We start from the raw sequence: 18,900 nt of genomic DNA, 5'->3' as shown, positions 1-18,900 counted from the left end.
AATTAGTGAAAATTCCACCTATAATCAAACGTGCCCAACATGAAAATGAACTCACTTCCGGGTGTCTTGAGCTACCATCTGGCAGTTGGTCAAACTAGCAATTTCGAAGGGGCGCTGTGTGATTTTGGAACGTCGAGCTGTCGGCTGACACTGACGTGGAACTTTCGTCTGAATGGGTATTGAGATCAGTTAGTGTTAAACTCACAATTGTGTTTGTTTTTCATACAAATTTGGTCTCTTCAAGACATCTGTAGTTGACGTGGAGGGAAAACGGGCTTCGGCTATATTGATAGAAATTGCTGAGTAGACAAGCAAAAAACAACCGTTCCAGGGCGGTCTTGCTTTCGTTCGTGGTAGCACTGAAAATGGCTCAGTATCAGACGTATGCTGATTTTATTCAGCACCAGGAAGATCGAGATGGGGTTCGCCTATCATGGAATGTGTGGCCGTCTTCAAAGATCGATGCAACACGTCTTGTGGTCCCAATAGGAGCGTTATTTACTCCTCTTAAGGAACGGCCTGACCTACCGCCCATCCAATATGACCCTGTACTTTGCACAAACCAAAAGTGTCGAGCAATTCTTAATCCTCTTTGTCAAGTAGACTATCGTGCCAAGCTATGGGTGTGCAATTTCTGCTTCCAACGAAACCAATTCCCACCTCAGTACGCGGCCATCTCTGAGCAACATCAACCAGCTGAATTGATACCTCAGTTCTCTACTCTCGAGTACACTATTACGCGAGCGCAGACACTAGCTCCAATATTTCTGCTAGTGGTAGACACCTGTTTGGATGAAGATGAACAGATGGCTCTTAAAGAAGCATTGCAGTTATCACTTTCACTTATGCCACCGAATGCCCTCGTTGGACTCATTACCTACGGAAAAATGGTTCATGTTCACGAGCTCACAGGTGAAGGCGTTGCTAAGAGCTATGTGTTCCGTGGCACGAAGGATCTCGCTGCAAAACAGATTCAGGATATGCTAGCGATTGGCAAAACGATGTCTTCACCCCAGGGGGTGCAACAGCAACAGCCCCAGCCACGGCCAGGGATGCCGGGAATGTCTGGAATGCCCCCACAACAACCACAGAGTACTCCACCCGCGAGCCGATTTCTACAGCCCGTACAGAAATGTGACCTAGCATTGACAGATCTTCTCGACTCGATGCAGAAAGATCCTTGGCCTGTGCTTCAAGGCAAGCGTCCATTACGGTCCACTGGAGTGGCTCTATCAATTGCTGTCGGACTGCTTGAAGCGGCCTTTCCCAACACTGGCGCGAGGGTGATGTTATTTACGGGTGGAGCCTGCACTCAGGGTCCTGGTATGATTGTATCGGATGAGCTCAAGATGACCATCCGCTCTCACCATGACATCCAAAAGGACGCGGCAAAATTTATGCGAAAAGCCCAGAAGCACTACGAGGGATTAGCACAGAGAGCATCCGCAAACGGGCATGCGATTGATATCTATTCATGTGCCCTCGATCAAACTGGATTACACGAAATGAAAACCTGCTCCAATATGACTGGTGGTCACATGGTGCTTGGCGATTCGTTCAACTCTAGCCTATTCAAGCAATCATTCCAGCGAGTGTTTACTCGAGACTCAAAGGGTGAACTCAAAATGGGACTCAACGCCTTGATCGAGGTTAAGACCTCAAAAGAAATTAAAATTTCAGGAGCTATAGGCAATTGTATTTCTATGAAGGTTAAAGGACCAAACGTTTCGGACGGTGATACGGGCCTCGGTGGAACATGTCAGTGGAAAATGTGCTCCCTAACGCCGAATAGCACTATAGCAGTGTTCTTCGACGTAGCCAACCAGCACAATTCAGGTATCCCTCAGGGCGGGCGAGGTTGTATCCAATTTATCACTCAATACCAACACCCCTCAGGTCAAAAGCGGGTACGGGTAACAACGATAGCTCGTAATTGGGCTGATGCTGCAACTAACATTCAGCACATCTCTGCCGGCTACGATCAGGAGGCAAGTGCCGTGCTAATGGCAAGATATGCCTGCTTTAAGGCTGACGAGACTGAGGAAGGTCCTGATGTGTTGCGCTTTATTGATCGTATGCTTATTCGGCTATGCCAAAAATTCGGAGATTTCCAGAAAGAAAGCCCGGAAAGTTTTCGCTTCCCGGACAATTTCTCACTATATCCACAGTTCATGTTCCATCTTCGGCGCTCGCAATTTCTTCAAGTTTTTAATAATTCACCTGATGAAACGTCGTTCTACAGACATATGCTAATGACTGAAGACCTAACGCAATCACTAATCATGATCCAGCCTATTCTCTACGCGTATTCGTTCAATGGTCCACCCGAGCCTGTTCTCCTCGACACATCGTCAATACAGCCTGATCGGATACTGCTCATGGATACCTTCTTTCAGATTGTCATCTTCCATGGTGAAACGATCGCACAGTGGCGCAAAGCAGGCTACCATAGATCCCAGGAACATGAAAGTTTTCGTCAGTTACTCCAGGTACATAATAATAATAATAATAAATATTTAATTGTTTTTACATTCGTTTTACATACACTAACAGAAGTATTTAACGAATGAAACCGTCGTCAAATAACATCTAGTTGCATTATGCATAAAAAATATTGAGGAATACTATCCCAGAGCAGCCTACATTTGGCCAAAAATAGAAGCCATTTTATAATAAGAGTCAGGAAACATTGTAAAAAGTTCTTTAGATATGTATAGTTTGACTAACGCTCGAACTTTTATCTTACATCAGGCACCAGAAGACGACGCACAAGAAATCCTTCAAAGTAGATTCCCTATGCCACGTTATATCGTATGTGATCAAGGAGGGTCACAAGCACGTTTCCTCTTATCGAAGGTCAATCCATCTGTAACACATAACAATGCATACTCGTGGGGTGGCCAAGGAGATGCAGCCGGAGCTCCGGTGCTGACTGACGACGTGTCCCTGCAGGTCTTCATGGAACACCTCAAGAAGCTTGCTGTATCCGCCTCAACTTAGACAGTCAAATAACGGAATAACGTGCTTTGATCTGGTCGCCTATAAATCTTTTAGACAAGAAATTCACTTGCCTATCAATTTTTAAGAAAATGTTTTTAGGCATAGCCAACGGGAAGCATAACGAACGGCTTTAGGTAATTTGGGGAACGAGTAAAAGAAATATAATACATGCAGGAAGCACTTAGTCAATGCTGAAGAGACTGTGTGCTGGGAACGTTTAGCTTTGAAACATGTACCGAAATATGAAAATGCGCGACAAATACATTAGCACACATACACACATTATATTGTTGAAGTTTGGTAGCGTGAAATGTTCAATATTGAAATATTATCCAACAAAATAATCGTAAGCCTTGCGGAAATGGACAAAGGCCTTCGACAGACTAGCGTAATATTGACTTTTTCGACCTGATAGGGTGATGTAGAAATAGAGGTTTTTGATGAATAATAAACTTTTATTAAAATAAGTGGTACTTATTATTTTTACGCATGGAACCGAATCTGTTTGCTTCTAAACATATTTCAGGCATTTTAATATTAAGTCGAAAAATATACACATAATTTTAATAATATAATCTAAAATTAAGTAAATAATTTCTATAATTTAACAAATATATCACAAGTGAAAATGCTGGTCACCTTCATTAACCTTATTATTCTTACTAAAAGCTAACTTAATAAGATACACATTTTCAGGTATTATGTAATTCATTTATCCTGTAAGGTTATTAAATTTTTATTTTTTGAATTGGTATTTATTAATTAAATATTTATTAAAGCCGAGTACCCTTTGTCAACCGTGCTAGTACTTCGATACTTTAAAAGACCTTCCTTAACCTGTTCTACTGACGTGACAGTGCAGGATTCAAGATATGGTTGTACATTAAAATGGCGACGATTGAAGAGCATGTCTGTTCAGTGGCTCTTGGTACAGGATAGAGCGCGTCATTCGGCACGCTTAAACTGTTAACAACTCAATTAATATGAATGTTATATTTTTTTAACAACACAGAAAAGCGGTAGTAAATGTACAAATTCATAATTAGGTGATTGTCTATTGAATACGCTTTCATTCCTCACTGAAAATCGTGTTTCCGTCACTGCAAATTTATCACGGCATTTACTGAGTTTAGTTGGAAAGTTTGACCAAGCACAGTCCTCTTCGTCAAAGTGTAATTGAAAAAGAAATAAGTGATCTTTACCAGACAAGTCGTTCAGTTTCTGGTACCAGATCACGACACAGTGAGACAACGTGAATGTGGGCTTTTTATAAATTTATTGTAAATTTACATACATAATAAATAATAAGATATGCAGAGTGAGGCAAAAGTCTCTGGGCCATGCAAAAATAGTTTCCTGATAATTAACAAGTTTTCATTTTACATTGCATGAATTTTAAAGCTTTGACAAATGTTAGATATGAACTTTTCAACCGTCAAAATGTCAAGGAAAACTCGCTTACCTTGTGCATCATCGAATAACAGCTAATTTCGTGAATTGTTTCGATAGTGTAAGTGGATGACTCTTATTAAGTTTTCAAAGGGCACTGCATTATTCTTTGCCTAATTTATTAAGATTTAAAGACGATAAATGTGCCGAATTTAACTTAACTACGTGCATTTCATACGAACGCATTGACCAACCTTTTTTGTTCAAATATAACTACTTCTTAGTCTAGCATTATTTGTGTATATATTTTTGCTTAGAACAGGTTTTAAATATTTGAAGCAGTTTGCATAGTTTTGAAACATATTTGGTAGCGATCTCTTTTATCTGATTTTTTTTGCTCAAAACCAATAAAATTTACTGAAGACCCAGAGATAGCCGCCAATAGAGTTGACAGAATAGCACAGTTTAGATTTTAGCTGAGATCGCAGTATTGGGAACGAGCGGAGTGTTCAGTCTGTGTAAGTGCGCAGCGCTTATTTGTGCTTAAGTCAATGCTTAATAATAAGAAAGATTAATCAATGCTTACCACTGGTGGAAATAATGTCAAAATGATCCTACACAGAGATATTTCTCGACAATAACTACGCATGTTATGCATATATCACGAAACTACCTTTATATCAAGAACAATTACCTTAAAAAAGTTTTCATTCGGGCACACGATCGTGTTCAGACGGATACAGCGCACTTTCGTTACATGGTCATACGAAATATGTTTCATTCTCATTTTCTAGTAGTATTTTTGCGGCTTTCATAAATTCGATTTTATAGAACGATGACTATGATCCATCATTGCACTAGCATGTATGCTTATGGTCTAAGATGTTGGATTGGTCTTCTAGCTTGCATCGAAGCAATAGGTTCAACTGCTATATATGGCTTTCCTTTGTCGTTTTCGTCAGCCTTCCTGCTGCCACCTGCTAAAGTAAATACACCGAATATTGTTCACAATAATGTGCAATTTTTTTAAACTTTATTTACAAAAGTGAAAATTTATCTCATGTCGTGCTGTCGTTCTTTTCCTTTGTTTTTCGTTCGGTCTGTCGTTCGCTCACCCGTTTACGTCTGTCTCATTCATTCCATCGCTTTAAATTTGTTTCGTTTCCTTTATATATATATTTGTCGTATTGCAGCTCATATCACTGAGAGCATAATTAACTGTCTGTAGTAATAGTTTACAATAGCAACAACAATATTCCTTTTTGTTTCCGATAGCAAATCGAAATCACCAGATATAACTGTTCGTAAAATATCTACTTATAAATGCGCTGCACTCATTTATCTGTATAGGTAATGCTTTCTATGCACAGCATGGATGCTATATATGGTCTTAGCCAATTTAAAAGAAAACAAAGAAAGCTGTACTATAATTTTCACATTTATATTCCGCAAAGTCTGACCAATACCATTCATTCAGCAAATAATGGTTTACTTCTGGAGATATAAGTTCTATATTTTCCTTTCGATATACTTACCTTATTGCTATACTAACATACACAGAGTCATTATTATACGCACCGAAATGCCAGACATAATACATGTTTATATTTTTTTCAGTTTGGAAAAAGCGATTGCTTTGTCAAAAAGAGTTGCAAAAGGAATTCATTTACCCTGCAATCATAAAGTTTAATAACAGATATTTATTTCTTATTGGTGGGCTGTCTCATTAAAGATTGCACTATTTCTAACGGCAAGCTGCAAACACCTAAAGCATTAGGCCTGCACTGATTTGAACCTCACTGTTTCTTCCACCATATTTCTGCGTAGAAAAAAACATTTCATGATAGAGTAAAACAAATTGGGTAGAAAATAAAATACTCTGTCAGTCTTTTTAGGGACATCCTATAATAGTCGATTATGAATACCCAGGCAAGCGTACTTTCACTGCTTATTATTTTTTCATGTATTTATTTGTATTTATGTGCTGTTGTTTGATACCAATAGAGCACGCGAGAAACGCCGTGCGCTGCGACATTCACACCTGCGTGTTATCATTGCTTCTCACTAACTACTTTTATTACTCCAGTACTACCTTACATTATCGTCATAAATTATTTAGTGTTCGTTATTATGATTACCATCATCATTGTGATCACATCGTCTCGATGCAACGACTATAATAGACAAAGACACCGCAGATGGAATAAAGTATAGCCTAGCAGTGTGTGTACTAGGGTCATTAGCGGGCATTAATGTATGGTTTAAAGGATGGGTATAACGTAGAAAGGGCTTGGGTTTGTCTGTATATAAGTATATTCTCCATCACAAAATCTTTTCGTTTGGATTTTTAGCTGTTACTGAAAGTAACCGAGGTGGGGGAAACGAAGAACAGGATCAGTGTTGTCACGCGATTTCCCGGAAGACCCATTTGTCGTTATCGCGTCGTCTCCTATCCACATATTAAATCATCATCGTTTTTATATAGCATATTGTATACCTATTATTTAATATTTTATATGTATGCTTTTCTTTTATTTTTCTCGAAAATCAATCGATTTTCAGCACGACAGCATGCACATGTTTATGGTGGGCCTGTACGGGATAGGCGTAGTGGATCATATATCCATGGCAAACTGTTCGTCCTCCGAAACAGCTAGAAAATCAGAATAACAACACTGTTAATTATATTGTCATTGGTACCACTAGCTTGAATATATAGTGTGCTACATACGGCTTTTATGTAAACACTAATACGGAGCGTATAAGAAAAAGTTAGCTATATTCATATGACCAACTTAAATATTAAATACAGGATTTTATGGAAATTTTCTCTTTCCTTCATCCGTAAAAATTTGATAATTTGAAATTCGCTAGCTAAACTTTTAGCTTGTGTTTGTAATGTATTTTATAAATAGTCCTGTGTATAACAACTAACTAAATTAGGACTTATTTTTGTCCGAACAGCTATGACAAACGTTTGTTTAGGAGTAGCATCTTTTTACTTACTGTTTGAAATCAGTACTAGATTTGTCTATCATAACGGTTAGCAAGTGGCATGACAAAATGCTTCTAAAAAAGAGGATATTGTACGTGGTTTATGGACTCCTGACCGTACACGGGCGAACTTACTCGAACCCTTACGTCAATAAAAACTCTACCAAAGTTAGGATAATGTTAGCATTCAAGCGACGATTTAAAAAAGCTCACTCTGGAAACGGCGAAAGGATGTATGCGCAGGGTATCCTGTTGCACTGAATGAATATAGATTAACTTTACTACCCGTGAAATAACGAATTAACTTTTGCAACTAATTCCAATGTATTGTTGTTTTTAACTGAGCCACTATTTTATGATCTTCACGTATCATTTCTTGGTAGTCGTGGACAGCTTAATACTTTTATTAGGTCACTAATATATCCAGCTAGCTGGTGCAGCCGTACTAACTAAATTAGACACAGCGTAATATAGTACGTTGTCTGTATTTTTTAGGCTTTCCAGTTGGGGCCTCTTGGGTCGTTCGCAATCATTCAGAAGGGCCTACTGGCATTCCCTTTACTGTTCAACATTCCTAGCGCTCCTGACAAGCAATTATTATTGCACAGATGGTAGAATAACGTTGACTAAATTGACCGGCGCATGCAGTCACTGTTGTTACCGCAGCTATAACTGATAGAAACAAGTATTTTACCTGTCAGCCTATCCAGTCTAGCGAACTTCCCTCTATTTATGACTCAAACTCCATTGCGTTTCTTACTGCCCATAGCTCTACTTTTATTCTATCTCAAATCATAGATTCGCATTGGACTTTCTGGTTAACAGATTCAGGAGTATCTACTGTTTCGTCGTGAATTTGATTTTGCTGCCGCTACGATAGCCAGAGAGACGCTCAAAGACGCCGTAGGTCGATGCCATTGCGCAAGTATCAATGACGATGACCGCGAATTTGGAAGGTAGAGACAGAATTGAGGAACTTACAACAATCATTGCTGTCTGTTTACCGGTTGCTGCTTAAACGGCCATACGTCTGGATTAGAGGCAACTGGAAGCTGAGGATATTCTACTATCAGCAAATGGCAGTGTTGACAGCGGTTTTCTAACATCCCTCCAAATAGCAACACAAAAACTGGTCCACAGCACAACGCCGGGCTTCAAGTGGATTGCAGATTCTCTGCTACGGCACTAAGACAGACAGGAAGTAAGACAGGAAGACCGGTAAAGATACAGCAGAACAGAATCTGGAAGACGTTCTTTGATGCTGGCGTCTGATTGTTATACAACTATGTATGGTGACTTCTAGTCGGCGTTGTTTAGCTGTACGCGCACATACACACACCCAGACAGTGAGCCCCATGTGCCGGTCTGTCTGGCGTAGCCCGCAGCTGTACCTCTCTACGTCGATGACTCACATGTGATGGTGAATGTGGCCATTTGGCCAGCGTAGTAAACATGCAGGAGAACAGTTACGACATAAGTCGCCGCAAGCTTCACCAGCCCGAATCGAACGCTTTTTTATAGGGATCGAACACACGGTCAGGTTTCATTAGGATTGTTATGTAAGTCACATATATACGTGTCTATAAGGACTGGGGAGAAAGATGCAACAGTGGACCGTCTGGAAGATAAGGATTTGTTATTTGCCATTTCTACAGATGTACATATTGTGCTCTACTGCAAGATCTAACTCCGCGAGTCTAAGGCTCGTATACAGCTCATTATAGAATACTGCTAGGTCGGATGTATTCTCAATCCAAGAGGGTAAAAAGAGTAAGATTCCATCTGAATAACAGCGTTTGATTCTCGAATTTTAAGGAGGACCCTCTGCCAAATACAGTATCCTTAGATTCTCTTACCCGAAGTCCCAACCGACAAAATTAGATTAGGTTGAGTCTTTAAGACGTTGTATTCTTTTGGTCAGTTGTGTGACTCTTTGGAGCGGACAACCAGTGAATTCACAAACGGTTAATCTGCTCTTGCTTTTAATAAAGCCTTTTATTGCATTCGGCGTGAGTAAATGTTTAGCTTAAAAAACAGTCTACGCATCCTGGACGGCTGATGGACGGGGTTATCAGTGTTATTTATAATGCTTGTTCAGTTGTGTTCTGATTGTTACTAAAAAAACTAATTCAGTAGTTAGTCGAGTTAGCCGTGAGCTGAAGTTACATCGACAAATGCAAACGCATAAATCTTACCAGCTTTACTTGACACCGTAGTGGCCGCCCGAGGTGAAGGACTACATGATGTCTTTTTCGGTGACACCGAGTGTGGACTCCCCTGAAAAGCATATCGGAATACAGGTAAAATTCAGGTTGTACTTTTTCTATGTCTGTTTAAACATGCGGGGTAAAGACACGAATAGACTAAGCTCCTAAAGGAACATGGCATTCCGCTAACAATGAATGTGCCAATAAACCTAAATTATTTAGAAATAATTAGAAACACTGCCATAAATAATAATTCCATAAGTATCCGGCATTGGAAAAACCTATGTTTGCCAAGACTTGTATGATTAATAATACTAACCTGGTATTGCATCTTAAATCTAAACAAATTCGAGAATCACATACCAAGAACCATTGGACGTGCATTGTAACTAGGTTTTACATTACAAACACTGACACCCTATCATTTCTCAGTTTGATCCTAGAAACGAGACCAAACATTCATAGTCAATCGCATTCGACCGTGCTGCACACACTATATGTACACATACATTTGCCGACAAAGTTACTCAATTTGTAATGCAGAAAATATACTTTATTGAGTATCGCAGATGACCTAACATGAATCGGCAAGAAGCACAAGAGATTAAGACATTTCTGTGACCTACATTATAGGAGCAGAACAACTGCTCGATGCATATCGATGTCTTGGGTAGAATTGATAGATATATCAACACAGGAAAGGCATCTGACATGTTATTCACGAATCAGAAACAATTCTAGACCGCTAATTATGGCTACCCCTTAGGAGCGACAACAGACGCATGAGCTAAAAGTTCTGAATTGAACCATGGCAAAAACGTAAGGGGAACACCCCTAAATGCCTACAATACCTTTGGCAATGTAAATCCTGGTATCATCGGCAGCGTTGGTGGGGTTCGTGACAGCGGGGACTGCTGAAGGGATAATAGAAAAGCACGCTCATATACGACACGGGTACCTGAAAAAGATTTTCGTCGGAAAGGAACAAGTAAAATTAATTATAACATAATCAATAGCATCGCTGTCTCAATATTAAATACTAAGCATAAAAAGTAACGCATGCGAGAATACATTTTACTTTAAACAAGGCCCAGTTCTAATATACATATAAGTATCAAGATGTAACTCATACCCTGATCAACATCTTATTTAGGAACATGCCTGCCAAATGCTGACTCGAATAAAACATGTACGAGATATATTATAATACACGGAAAGAAACGTAGTAACTACGGACGACACTATTTTCAATTTTCCGTGCTTTTTAGTTATTGTCTAATAGACCTGTCTCTTATAGTCTGTTACACCTAGGGGAAGTCAAAACATGTAGAATGCGATTTTGATTACGACAGCCAAGCCCGACTATTCGTGCTGGTAGCAGTCATGAATAATCCATTCATTATATCGCCTCGCACTATATATTCATGACAGGAAGGCTTAAAGGTCGTTTTCGTTCATACAGAGGTTGCCGTTAGCCTAGCCAACAGGCTTAATCTTGAACACAACACTTCGTAGTTTTTCGTTGCTGACGTAGATGAAGATGTTTACCTATTCGTTGAGAGGGTATTATATTCCAGTAATAATAACTAAACGACGTAAGTGCGCTACAGTACTTATAGCAATGTTTTAAACTTTATCAGATTATGGCACAAGGATGATACGACGATATATTCTCAGAATCAGGAGCAACCTTTATTTATGGACTTTTTATTTGTTGATAAAATTCGATTAACTATCATAGATTTAGCGATTTGTATTCGGTACTGTCTGTTTATCAGGGCGCTGACCGGCACATGAAAAGGCGTATGTTAATTCATGTGTTGTTGTTCACTTATTTATTTTGTTAAAATCGTCGTCATCGTGTGCCCAGGACTCCGAAGGCATTATCCTGTTTACTAGACAGATGGACTATCGAGGGACAAGATTAAGAGTAAACAACAGAAACAGGAAGGTACCTGAAGCAAACTTGAACTGCAAGTTGCTATAAAAATGGATTCGTTGCAAAAGCTGTTAGAGAACATGTAGCCAAATCTGACGTCAAATCATGCCGTTGACGTGTATCCATTGTGATATCAATCGTATCTAGTTCGAATATTAACAGCCTCGAGCTTCGTCTCGTGTTCGTTTTGAATATTTATTGTTCTCTACCAGTTTAAATTGTTGTTTCGTGTGCAATAGTTGTCACCGTTTACCTCACGAAGCAACGATTGTGGAGGCTGTATTGTGTTTAACGTAAGTGCCCGCCCTTTTCTACATCAACATTGACAATTCCCCGTTGCCTGAGCGTGGTTTACCCTGCCGCTCTCATGTTATATAAGATAGGCGGCAATCACCTCGTAACAGTTTGGAATTGCAGATACGTTGAATCTTGGTCAGTATGACAAACGATGGAAAGATCGATATATTATCGTTACAGAACTTATTAAAAAACGCGTACGTTAAAAATTTGAATTTTGGATCACTATGAGGTCTTGGGAAACATGGAAGTCAGCAAAAGCCTCTCCGTTTGCCATTCGATGGGTCTTTAAGATTATCTACTAGCAACGTAGGAATTTCCCTTTCCAGGTCATGCGAGACCTGTATGACTAAATTACTGTTCCAGATGACCTTCTGTTGGTGTCAAAAGCTACGCCTTATCTTTCCACTTAGTCGATGTCGCATGTATTTGCACACGCGTGATGGCGGAAAAGGACAGCGCGATTGTTTTGCAGAAACTGTGAGGCCCCAGCCGCACATACTGAAGATCCAGAACCATGCAAAACGCTAAAGAGACTCATCATTCATCGCTCTACATAACCCCATTACGGGCGCGGTTCTCCCTATAAAAAAATCTACTCTTTCTTTTAACAGACCCAGAACGTCGGAAAGGACGCATCTCACAACGACGTTGTTACCGACGGCACCATCCACCTTCACCATTACTCACCCTCGTGCCGAAACAGGCACGAGGGTGAGTAATGGTGAAGGTTTACCATACCGATTTTGTCTAATATCAGAGAGCGAGCTCACTCTCGAGTGACACAAAGGTTTAGAATGAGGAAAGAGGAAAAGACAGCTGTATGTCAATATGCCCAAATAATCGCCTCATCGATTCAGGTAATGTACAGCATCAATGTTAGAAGAGTCGAAGAAGTGTTAATACACCACGGCTGTTGCCGCGGCAGGGTAGCTAAAACCACACCACGGTGGTCGTCTGTGATCCAGCTTAAGAATGCGAATACATGCAGACTTAATTATATACACGAGAGCCTACTGAATTGGCTTAAGGATTCTGTACAAGTGTTAGCATCTATAAGGCACTGGATAGCCGACATAAGACGTCAATGCTTGTTTATTCGTCTACTATTCACCGCTGACCAATTTCATGCAACTACATATTTTGATATCCACCGATTCCTTCAGACCAGTAACGGCGACAACAGCAACAAGAGCCCTTATAACACTGATAGCAGTGTTTCGACATCGTTCGATTATTAAAAGTGCCGCCTCTGCAGCAACTGCAGCATGGCCGCTTAGGTCTCATCAACCTCAGTTCTCTCTCCCTTGACTCTCTCTTTTTCTGCTTTAGCGAAAAAAGTCTAAGTCATATCTTTTTCAGTTGTAGCGCATACGACGAGGGCAATGACCGCCGCGATGACGGCGTCGCCTAGCGGTCTATGACCGAACAACAGTAGATCAATCAACAATCCAGTTAGTATCATAAGGAGTTAGCCAGTCATCGCACGCGCCAATTGGACGACACTTTTTTGTCAGTTTCAGGTGCGTGGTGGTGATCTGCTACCTGGCGATAAGCCCTGGTACACAAAATCCATCTATCGTTTGCCTTGAAAGGGACGTTCGGTTCAGCTCGGCAACTAACGCCGAAATGTCTGGCAATGTGAGGCACAAGTACCGTTCCACTCTGTTAGTAGATTCAATTCCACACACGTTATTTGCATCTGCAAACAAGCAATCCTGCAAAAACGCGGCCAGTCAAAGGCAACGCTAATCGCTCGACGTAAAAAAAGAGCGGATACTCCTTTTACAATAAGACAGACATACTCTGGTAGGATGCTAACCAGGAAACTGCTGTCTGCAATAACCAGGCAAGCGTGTAAGTGTTTTTTTCGCATATACACAGCTCTGCTGCTACTACGACGGTTATCCTGGTAGCGTAGTAGGGTTGCGCAGCGCCGTGCAGATGAACAAACGGTGAGGGAGATACGCTGGCGACAATTCATGACTAACGGGCATCGCCAAAACAACGTTGAGAAATCAGCGATTGTGACAGCTGTGCAACTTCAACGCAATACACAACTATCAACATGGTAGTACGCAACAGCCATAGCAGGGGGCGAGGTGGCGATAGAACACGCGCTAGAGCACGTGGTACAACGATAGGTAATGACGATGGCGACAAAGACTGCCACGGCTAATGCTTTTGTGCACGGAGTAGCTGAGTCTATTGTAGAAATAACTATGTAGCGACCGGCATATGATATGATATATTATGGTGTGCTGCTTTTACTACTATGATGGCGCTCTCTGGTGTTTGATCTCAGACTATTACAGTACGCGTTCAAGCGTTGTAACGGTCGTTCGTAAAAAGCGAATGCCTCTTTTTTTTCAATGATGCGTACGTCTAATGAACATACTAATGGAAATTTAACACAATTTGAATCAAGTCTTATAAAATTTAGTAGATACAGGCAAATTCACGGGCGCGTTTTGTCCTGCAAATAAGGCAGATGGGTGTAACCACTGGCGTGGAAGTGCATGACTTCCAACAGCGGCTTTGTTACTTAAAGAAAGAAGCTTAAAAGTTCGACGTAAACCGAAAATATCGTCTTTTCCAAATGAGCTCCCAAGGATAACTAGTTTATGATGCCAGCCTATGAGAGATTTCAAACCAAGGCCATTCTAGCCACGAAAAGCTAACTGGGCAAACAAGCAGTTTATGTGTTTACTTAATATAGGAGGGTTTTACTTGAGTAAATCGATGTGTATAAATGCGCATTTAGTATACTGGTAAGGCATGCGGTTAAAATAGCTAGTGTTCTGACATTTTCGTACTTATACACTTTTGTGTGTTGTTGGAGCCAATATTGAAACGCTTAGGGACAGTTCCGTCTTTATTCAATCCAAATAACATTTAAAAATAATCAATAGCATTGAAATAACATCAAGATCAAATATTCATTGTATATGTGCAGAAATGTACACACATGTGTATAATATTGCATGAACAAACGAGATTAATATTTTGAAACTGATTTACTCGGCCAGAGAAGCTGGTAGGCGAAAATAGCAGCATAGTACCTGAAACATATTCCAATACATTGTGAATGGATGCGCGTAACGAGTGTAACCTAGCGTACCACATAGAATGTACTCAAACCCGCACACTGCGAGACAAGTAACGAGATTTCACTGGTCACCGCCCTCGTGTTAAGAAAATCGGAAAGAAGAAACCATTAACAATAATAAATCATGATTGTGATGATTATGATCCTCTTTATAAAAAACAAAGTGTAATTTTGTCCTCCTATACTACGCTCTTGTCCATTATTATTTTCACCATTATCATTCTGATTATGGTCGAACTTAAGTAAGACTACAAGATAGAGGTAACGGCCATTGCCACGCGTTGCCTTCTTCAGGATCTAGTGGAGACACGACGACGACCCACGTAAAAGCAACGAGCAATAATTATCACTACGCTGAGGGAAATCTCCTTCCTCTGTTCTATCCAGCTCCACGCAACCGTCCGCCTTTCAGAATCTGCACTGCTATTTGGCTTCGACGACGTCAACGATATCGTGGTACCACCAACAGCAACACCCACGCCCTCGCCATGACGTTGTAACAGCAATACCTATTCTTCTTTGTACGTATACCCATCAGTTTTCCTATCTACTTCAAACTGCGTAGTTTCGGCGTGCGTCCTAAAATCGGTAGCACCAGAGGCGGATAGCAACACCACTGGCAATGCACAGCCCGTATACGACCAAAATAATACGACGGAATAGGCCAGATCTGTACTAGCGCGACAATGAAGGCATATTAAACAACTGGAAAACGAGTCTAGAACTGAAACAGCCATGCATGACGGAGTTACCTGGCTATACCCGTCGGCTAAGCTACTCCCAGCCTACCAATGGTTACTGACATTTGAGCAGTGTCGCAGTACAACATGAGTGTCGACAAATCCTGCCTGTGGCGTCGACTGGTCTGCAATTACGACATCAAAGAATAACTCGTGGAAACAGCGCGTACAGCAGTGGCAAACATTATATAAACGCATTCGTACCTATCATAATAGTATGACTGAAAATCTAAAAGGAATAGGGCAGTTGGATGGGGTAACGGTGCTACGAATCAAAAACGTACATTGTAGATAAAGAAAACACGAGACTGTGGCAGGAAAAAGGCGTAGCGTTGATATTTTTCGAAATTTTCGCATTGATGTATACTCGATCAACACACTGTAATTAAACAATGGCTTTCAATGGAATCAAGCGTATATAATGGGCAGGAAAAATCGAACTCGAGCATAAAGATATGATCACGACAATAATACTAATAGTTTGCAACGGTATCACTACAAATGGTGCGGACGATAATAGCAAAGGTAACGTCTTGCGTTAGCATTATTATACGTAGCTATTTTATCTTAGCACACGGTCGCTGTTCTAGTAACTATTTATGCCGCATAGGGTGGAGCAAATCCAGCCCCTTTGTATTCCGACTATAAGTAGCATTATGCTGACATACGATGGCGTATCTATATTTCGCTGTTATAGCAAATGTGCTATACCATAGTTCTACTGGTGTTTTGGCACCGTGATCGCCTCACACTGGCGGTATTAGATGCTCGTTAAGATGATGATCGATAGTGATCCGATATTTACATGGCACCAACAACCGCAATGTGCCAAGAATATTACAATGCAGAAGCGGCCCTAACAACTAGCGATCCAATTCCAACGGCGACTCCAACGGGGGTTAACGGTGGAGCCGATTTCAACGTCGGTGGTCGGTTTTAGCTACTTTCAGCTGCGTGACTTAGCTCAGTTCTCTCAAGTAACGATGGCAACAGCATTTTCAGTGGCATTTTGCTGTCATGGTATAGAAATGAATACGATTCGGAGGCGACGAAAAGCTTATATTGCCGTATAGGGCCCACTTGCTTGTTCGTGTCCGTTGCCATCTTTGGCTACAGTTCCGTACTGTTACCACCAGCAGCGCAATGCTATGACTTCTTTTCACAGTGATGAGTAAACGAACGCAAAAAAAAGCGGCGGTCAGTAAGAACAACGTCATAAACACACCGAAATAAACATACAGGCAGACGAAAGATGCCATGGGTTGGATCACTTCCAGCGTCAAAAGCCTAACCGGTTCCTGATACGTCGCAATACATGAATGAGCTTTCGACTCACATGTTCGAACGAGGTTTGCACCTGAAATCGGTTAGTTACAACGTTCCTAAGTTACGAGCAGATTAAGAGCAAACAGGAAGTAATTTTATTATCAACAGGTATTTAGACTACAGATGATGAAAGCCTCCCGAACGCTAACATTCAGATGAGGTGTTTTTAACAACGCAACATATAAATCCATCAATGGAAAACTTTTGATCATTCTTTGATTATGATCGTATTGAAAAACGGCTCCCATAGCTCCCATAACTGGTAGTGAACTCTAGAACAAGGTTTAGCAAAACAGCCCGGCACATTGTAACACGTTTTGTAGTAAGTTTCACCGCTTCTTTTGGCAATAGTGGATTCTCACTCGCCTAATGCTACGTGCGTATATACAAGGTGTGGTAAAAGGCCCTAGATACTACGCAGTGCCATGCGTGGCACTTTATGCATAATGCACTTCACCAGTCCGCAGTATAATGTTAAGAGGTGATCTTTGAAGTTTCAGGAAAACCTAATCGCCGCTTATTGGACTTATACCGCTCCTAATCATTGGATTTAATTCTGAATAACCCAAGCTACCTGATATCAAATACGGAAATCTTAGGAAACAGGCAAGCGACTGTTATAATAACATGTTAATAATTCCGTGTATCGGTTACTCCCACTGGTATCAACTAACACCTGTTAAATTTGCTGTTTTAAGAGTTTCGTATGACGGTCTCATGCTGGCAGCTCGGCAACTTCGCTACACAAAAACATAGATACCCATTCTTCTTACATATATACATATATATATATATATATATATATATATATATATATATATATATATAAACAGAAAGGGTATCTATGTACGTTCGAACTGTTTGTCGAGCATTTTGTCGTACTCATACGACACTCCATATATTATACGAAAACCAGTTCGTTTTAGAAAAAACACAGACTTGTCGTGGCGAAGAACAGCGTGTCGTTTTTGGAAGTTAAGCGAAGGTTAGCTGTCATCCGATCTTCACTAAAATAGAAACTTCTTTTTACCTGAAATTAACGGTCCACGTTATTGCTAGTTTTCGTACAACTTCAGGAGAATCTGAGGCAAGCGTGCATAGAACAGTCCAGAAGATCCTCGGTAGAATTAAAGTTTAAAGCATTCAAAACTCACTAGCATGTCTCAAAAAGCCATCTTTGATACACGTATGTTTTTCTTGCAGAAAAAACGAGTATAAATTGGCTGTTGGTTCGTACTGAAGAGCGCCAACGGTAACTCTTGTTCCAGCTGTTCGGTTCTTGTTGCACGTTTGTAACATTTTGGCCGTTTTGACCTTTTTGACATCAGAAGTTCTTCGGCTTCCCGCCAACCCGAAATTTGACTCCATTCAACTTTTTATTATATAGAGAATTCAGACACTTACACGACGTGAGTGTACACATACTAATATTGTTTGGCATACTTATTACTATCAAATTCTTTGACGATAAGGGAGAAAATACACTGCAAATTAGTGGCTTAAGTCTCGAATTAAATGTGTCATTGCTGCGGCTAATGGTTACAGTGAATGAACATGCCCGTCAGAAATTATGCTTCGAAAGATCTGTCTTTGTTTATACAAAGCGTAGCAGATATTCTTAATAACCCTCTAGTTATACATAGAGAGCGAGATAACAAATGCATACCTTTCTTTTTTCTTTCAAGTCAAATACACCTTGGTTTAGTAAGCGTGCATACATACATTTGTGTAATAATATAATCAGTACATGACTGCTGTGAATAAAATTCTTGTCACTCTTATCCTTAGCAGTTATGTGATTGTAACTATGGCAGGTGAGAATCGGTTTGCACATTATCTGTAATGTGCAAACACATGAAAAGAAGGCTGAAAGATTTTTGAGAAATCCTAAACTATGGA

At 40.4% G+C, this 18,900-nt stretch overlaps 2 protein-coding genes across 6 annotated transcripts in view; one reads left to right on the top strand and one right to left on the bottom strand.

The window, feature by feature from the left end:
* The first annotated feature begins 114 nt into the window (after positions 1-114).
* Sec23 (transport protein Sec23) lies at positions 115-3,467 on the top strand. The gene is made up of 2 exons (XM_022799379.2): positions 115-2,489; positions 2,752-3,467. Exons 1-2 carry the CDS (start codon positions 366-368, stop codon positions 2,998-3,000), a joined length of 2,373 nt encoding a protein of 790 aa, XP_022655114.1. The 5' UTR covers positions 115-365; the 3' UTR covers positions 3,001-3,467.
* A 1,923-nt stretch (positions 3,468-5,390) lies between these two features.
* The window catches only part of Thor (eukaryotic translation initiation factor 4E binding protein thor), a 20,474-nt gene continuing 6,964 nt past the window's right edge, over positions 5,391-18,900 (bottom strand). The window contains exons 1-7 of one of the 5 annotated variants that reach the window (XM_086984228.1): positions 18,156-18,176; positions 17,941-18,031; positions 16,915-17,032; positions 15,739-15,800; positions 10,442-10,548; positions 9,579-9,660; positions 5,391-7,042 (exon numbers count right to left, since the gene is read on the bottom strand). In XM_086984228.1, coding sequence (XP_086840354.1) covers positions 7,005-7,042; positions 9,579-9,660; positions 10,442-10,548; positions 15,739-15,800; positions 16,915-17,032; positions 17,941-18,031; positions 18,156-18,161 — 504 coding nt within the window. In that variant the 5' untranslated portion in view covers positions 18,162-18,176 and the 3' untranslated portion in view covers positions 5,391-7,004. Of the gene's footprint in view, positions 7,043-8,364; positions 8,569-9,578; positions 9,661-10,441; positions 10,549-14,674; positions 14,889-15,738; positions 15,801-16,914; positions 17,033-17,940; positions 18,032-18,155; positions 18,177-18,900 lie in introns of those variants that run through there. The other 4 variants (XR_015324206.1, XM_086984229.1, XM_086984227.1 and 1 more) reach the window with 4 other exon arrangements.

Source organism: Varroa destructor, unplaced genomic scaffold (genome assembly GCF_002443255.2).
Source record: "Varroa destructor unplaced genomic scaffold, Vdes_3.0 BEIS01000003.1, whole genome shotgun sequence".
Taxonomy (NCBI): domain Eukaryota; kingdom Metazoa; phylum Arthropoda; class Arachnida; order Mesostigmata; family Varroidae; genus Varroa; species Varroa destructor.
Note: the sequence above shows the minus strand (reverse complement) of the source record. Positions and strands in the feature narration are given on the sequence as shown.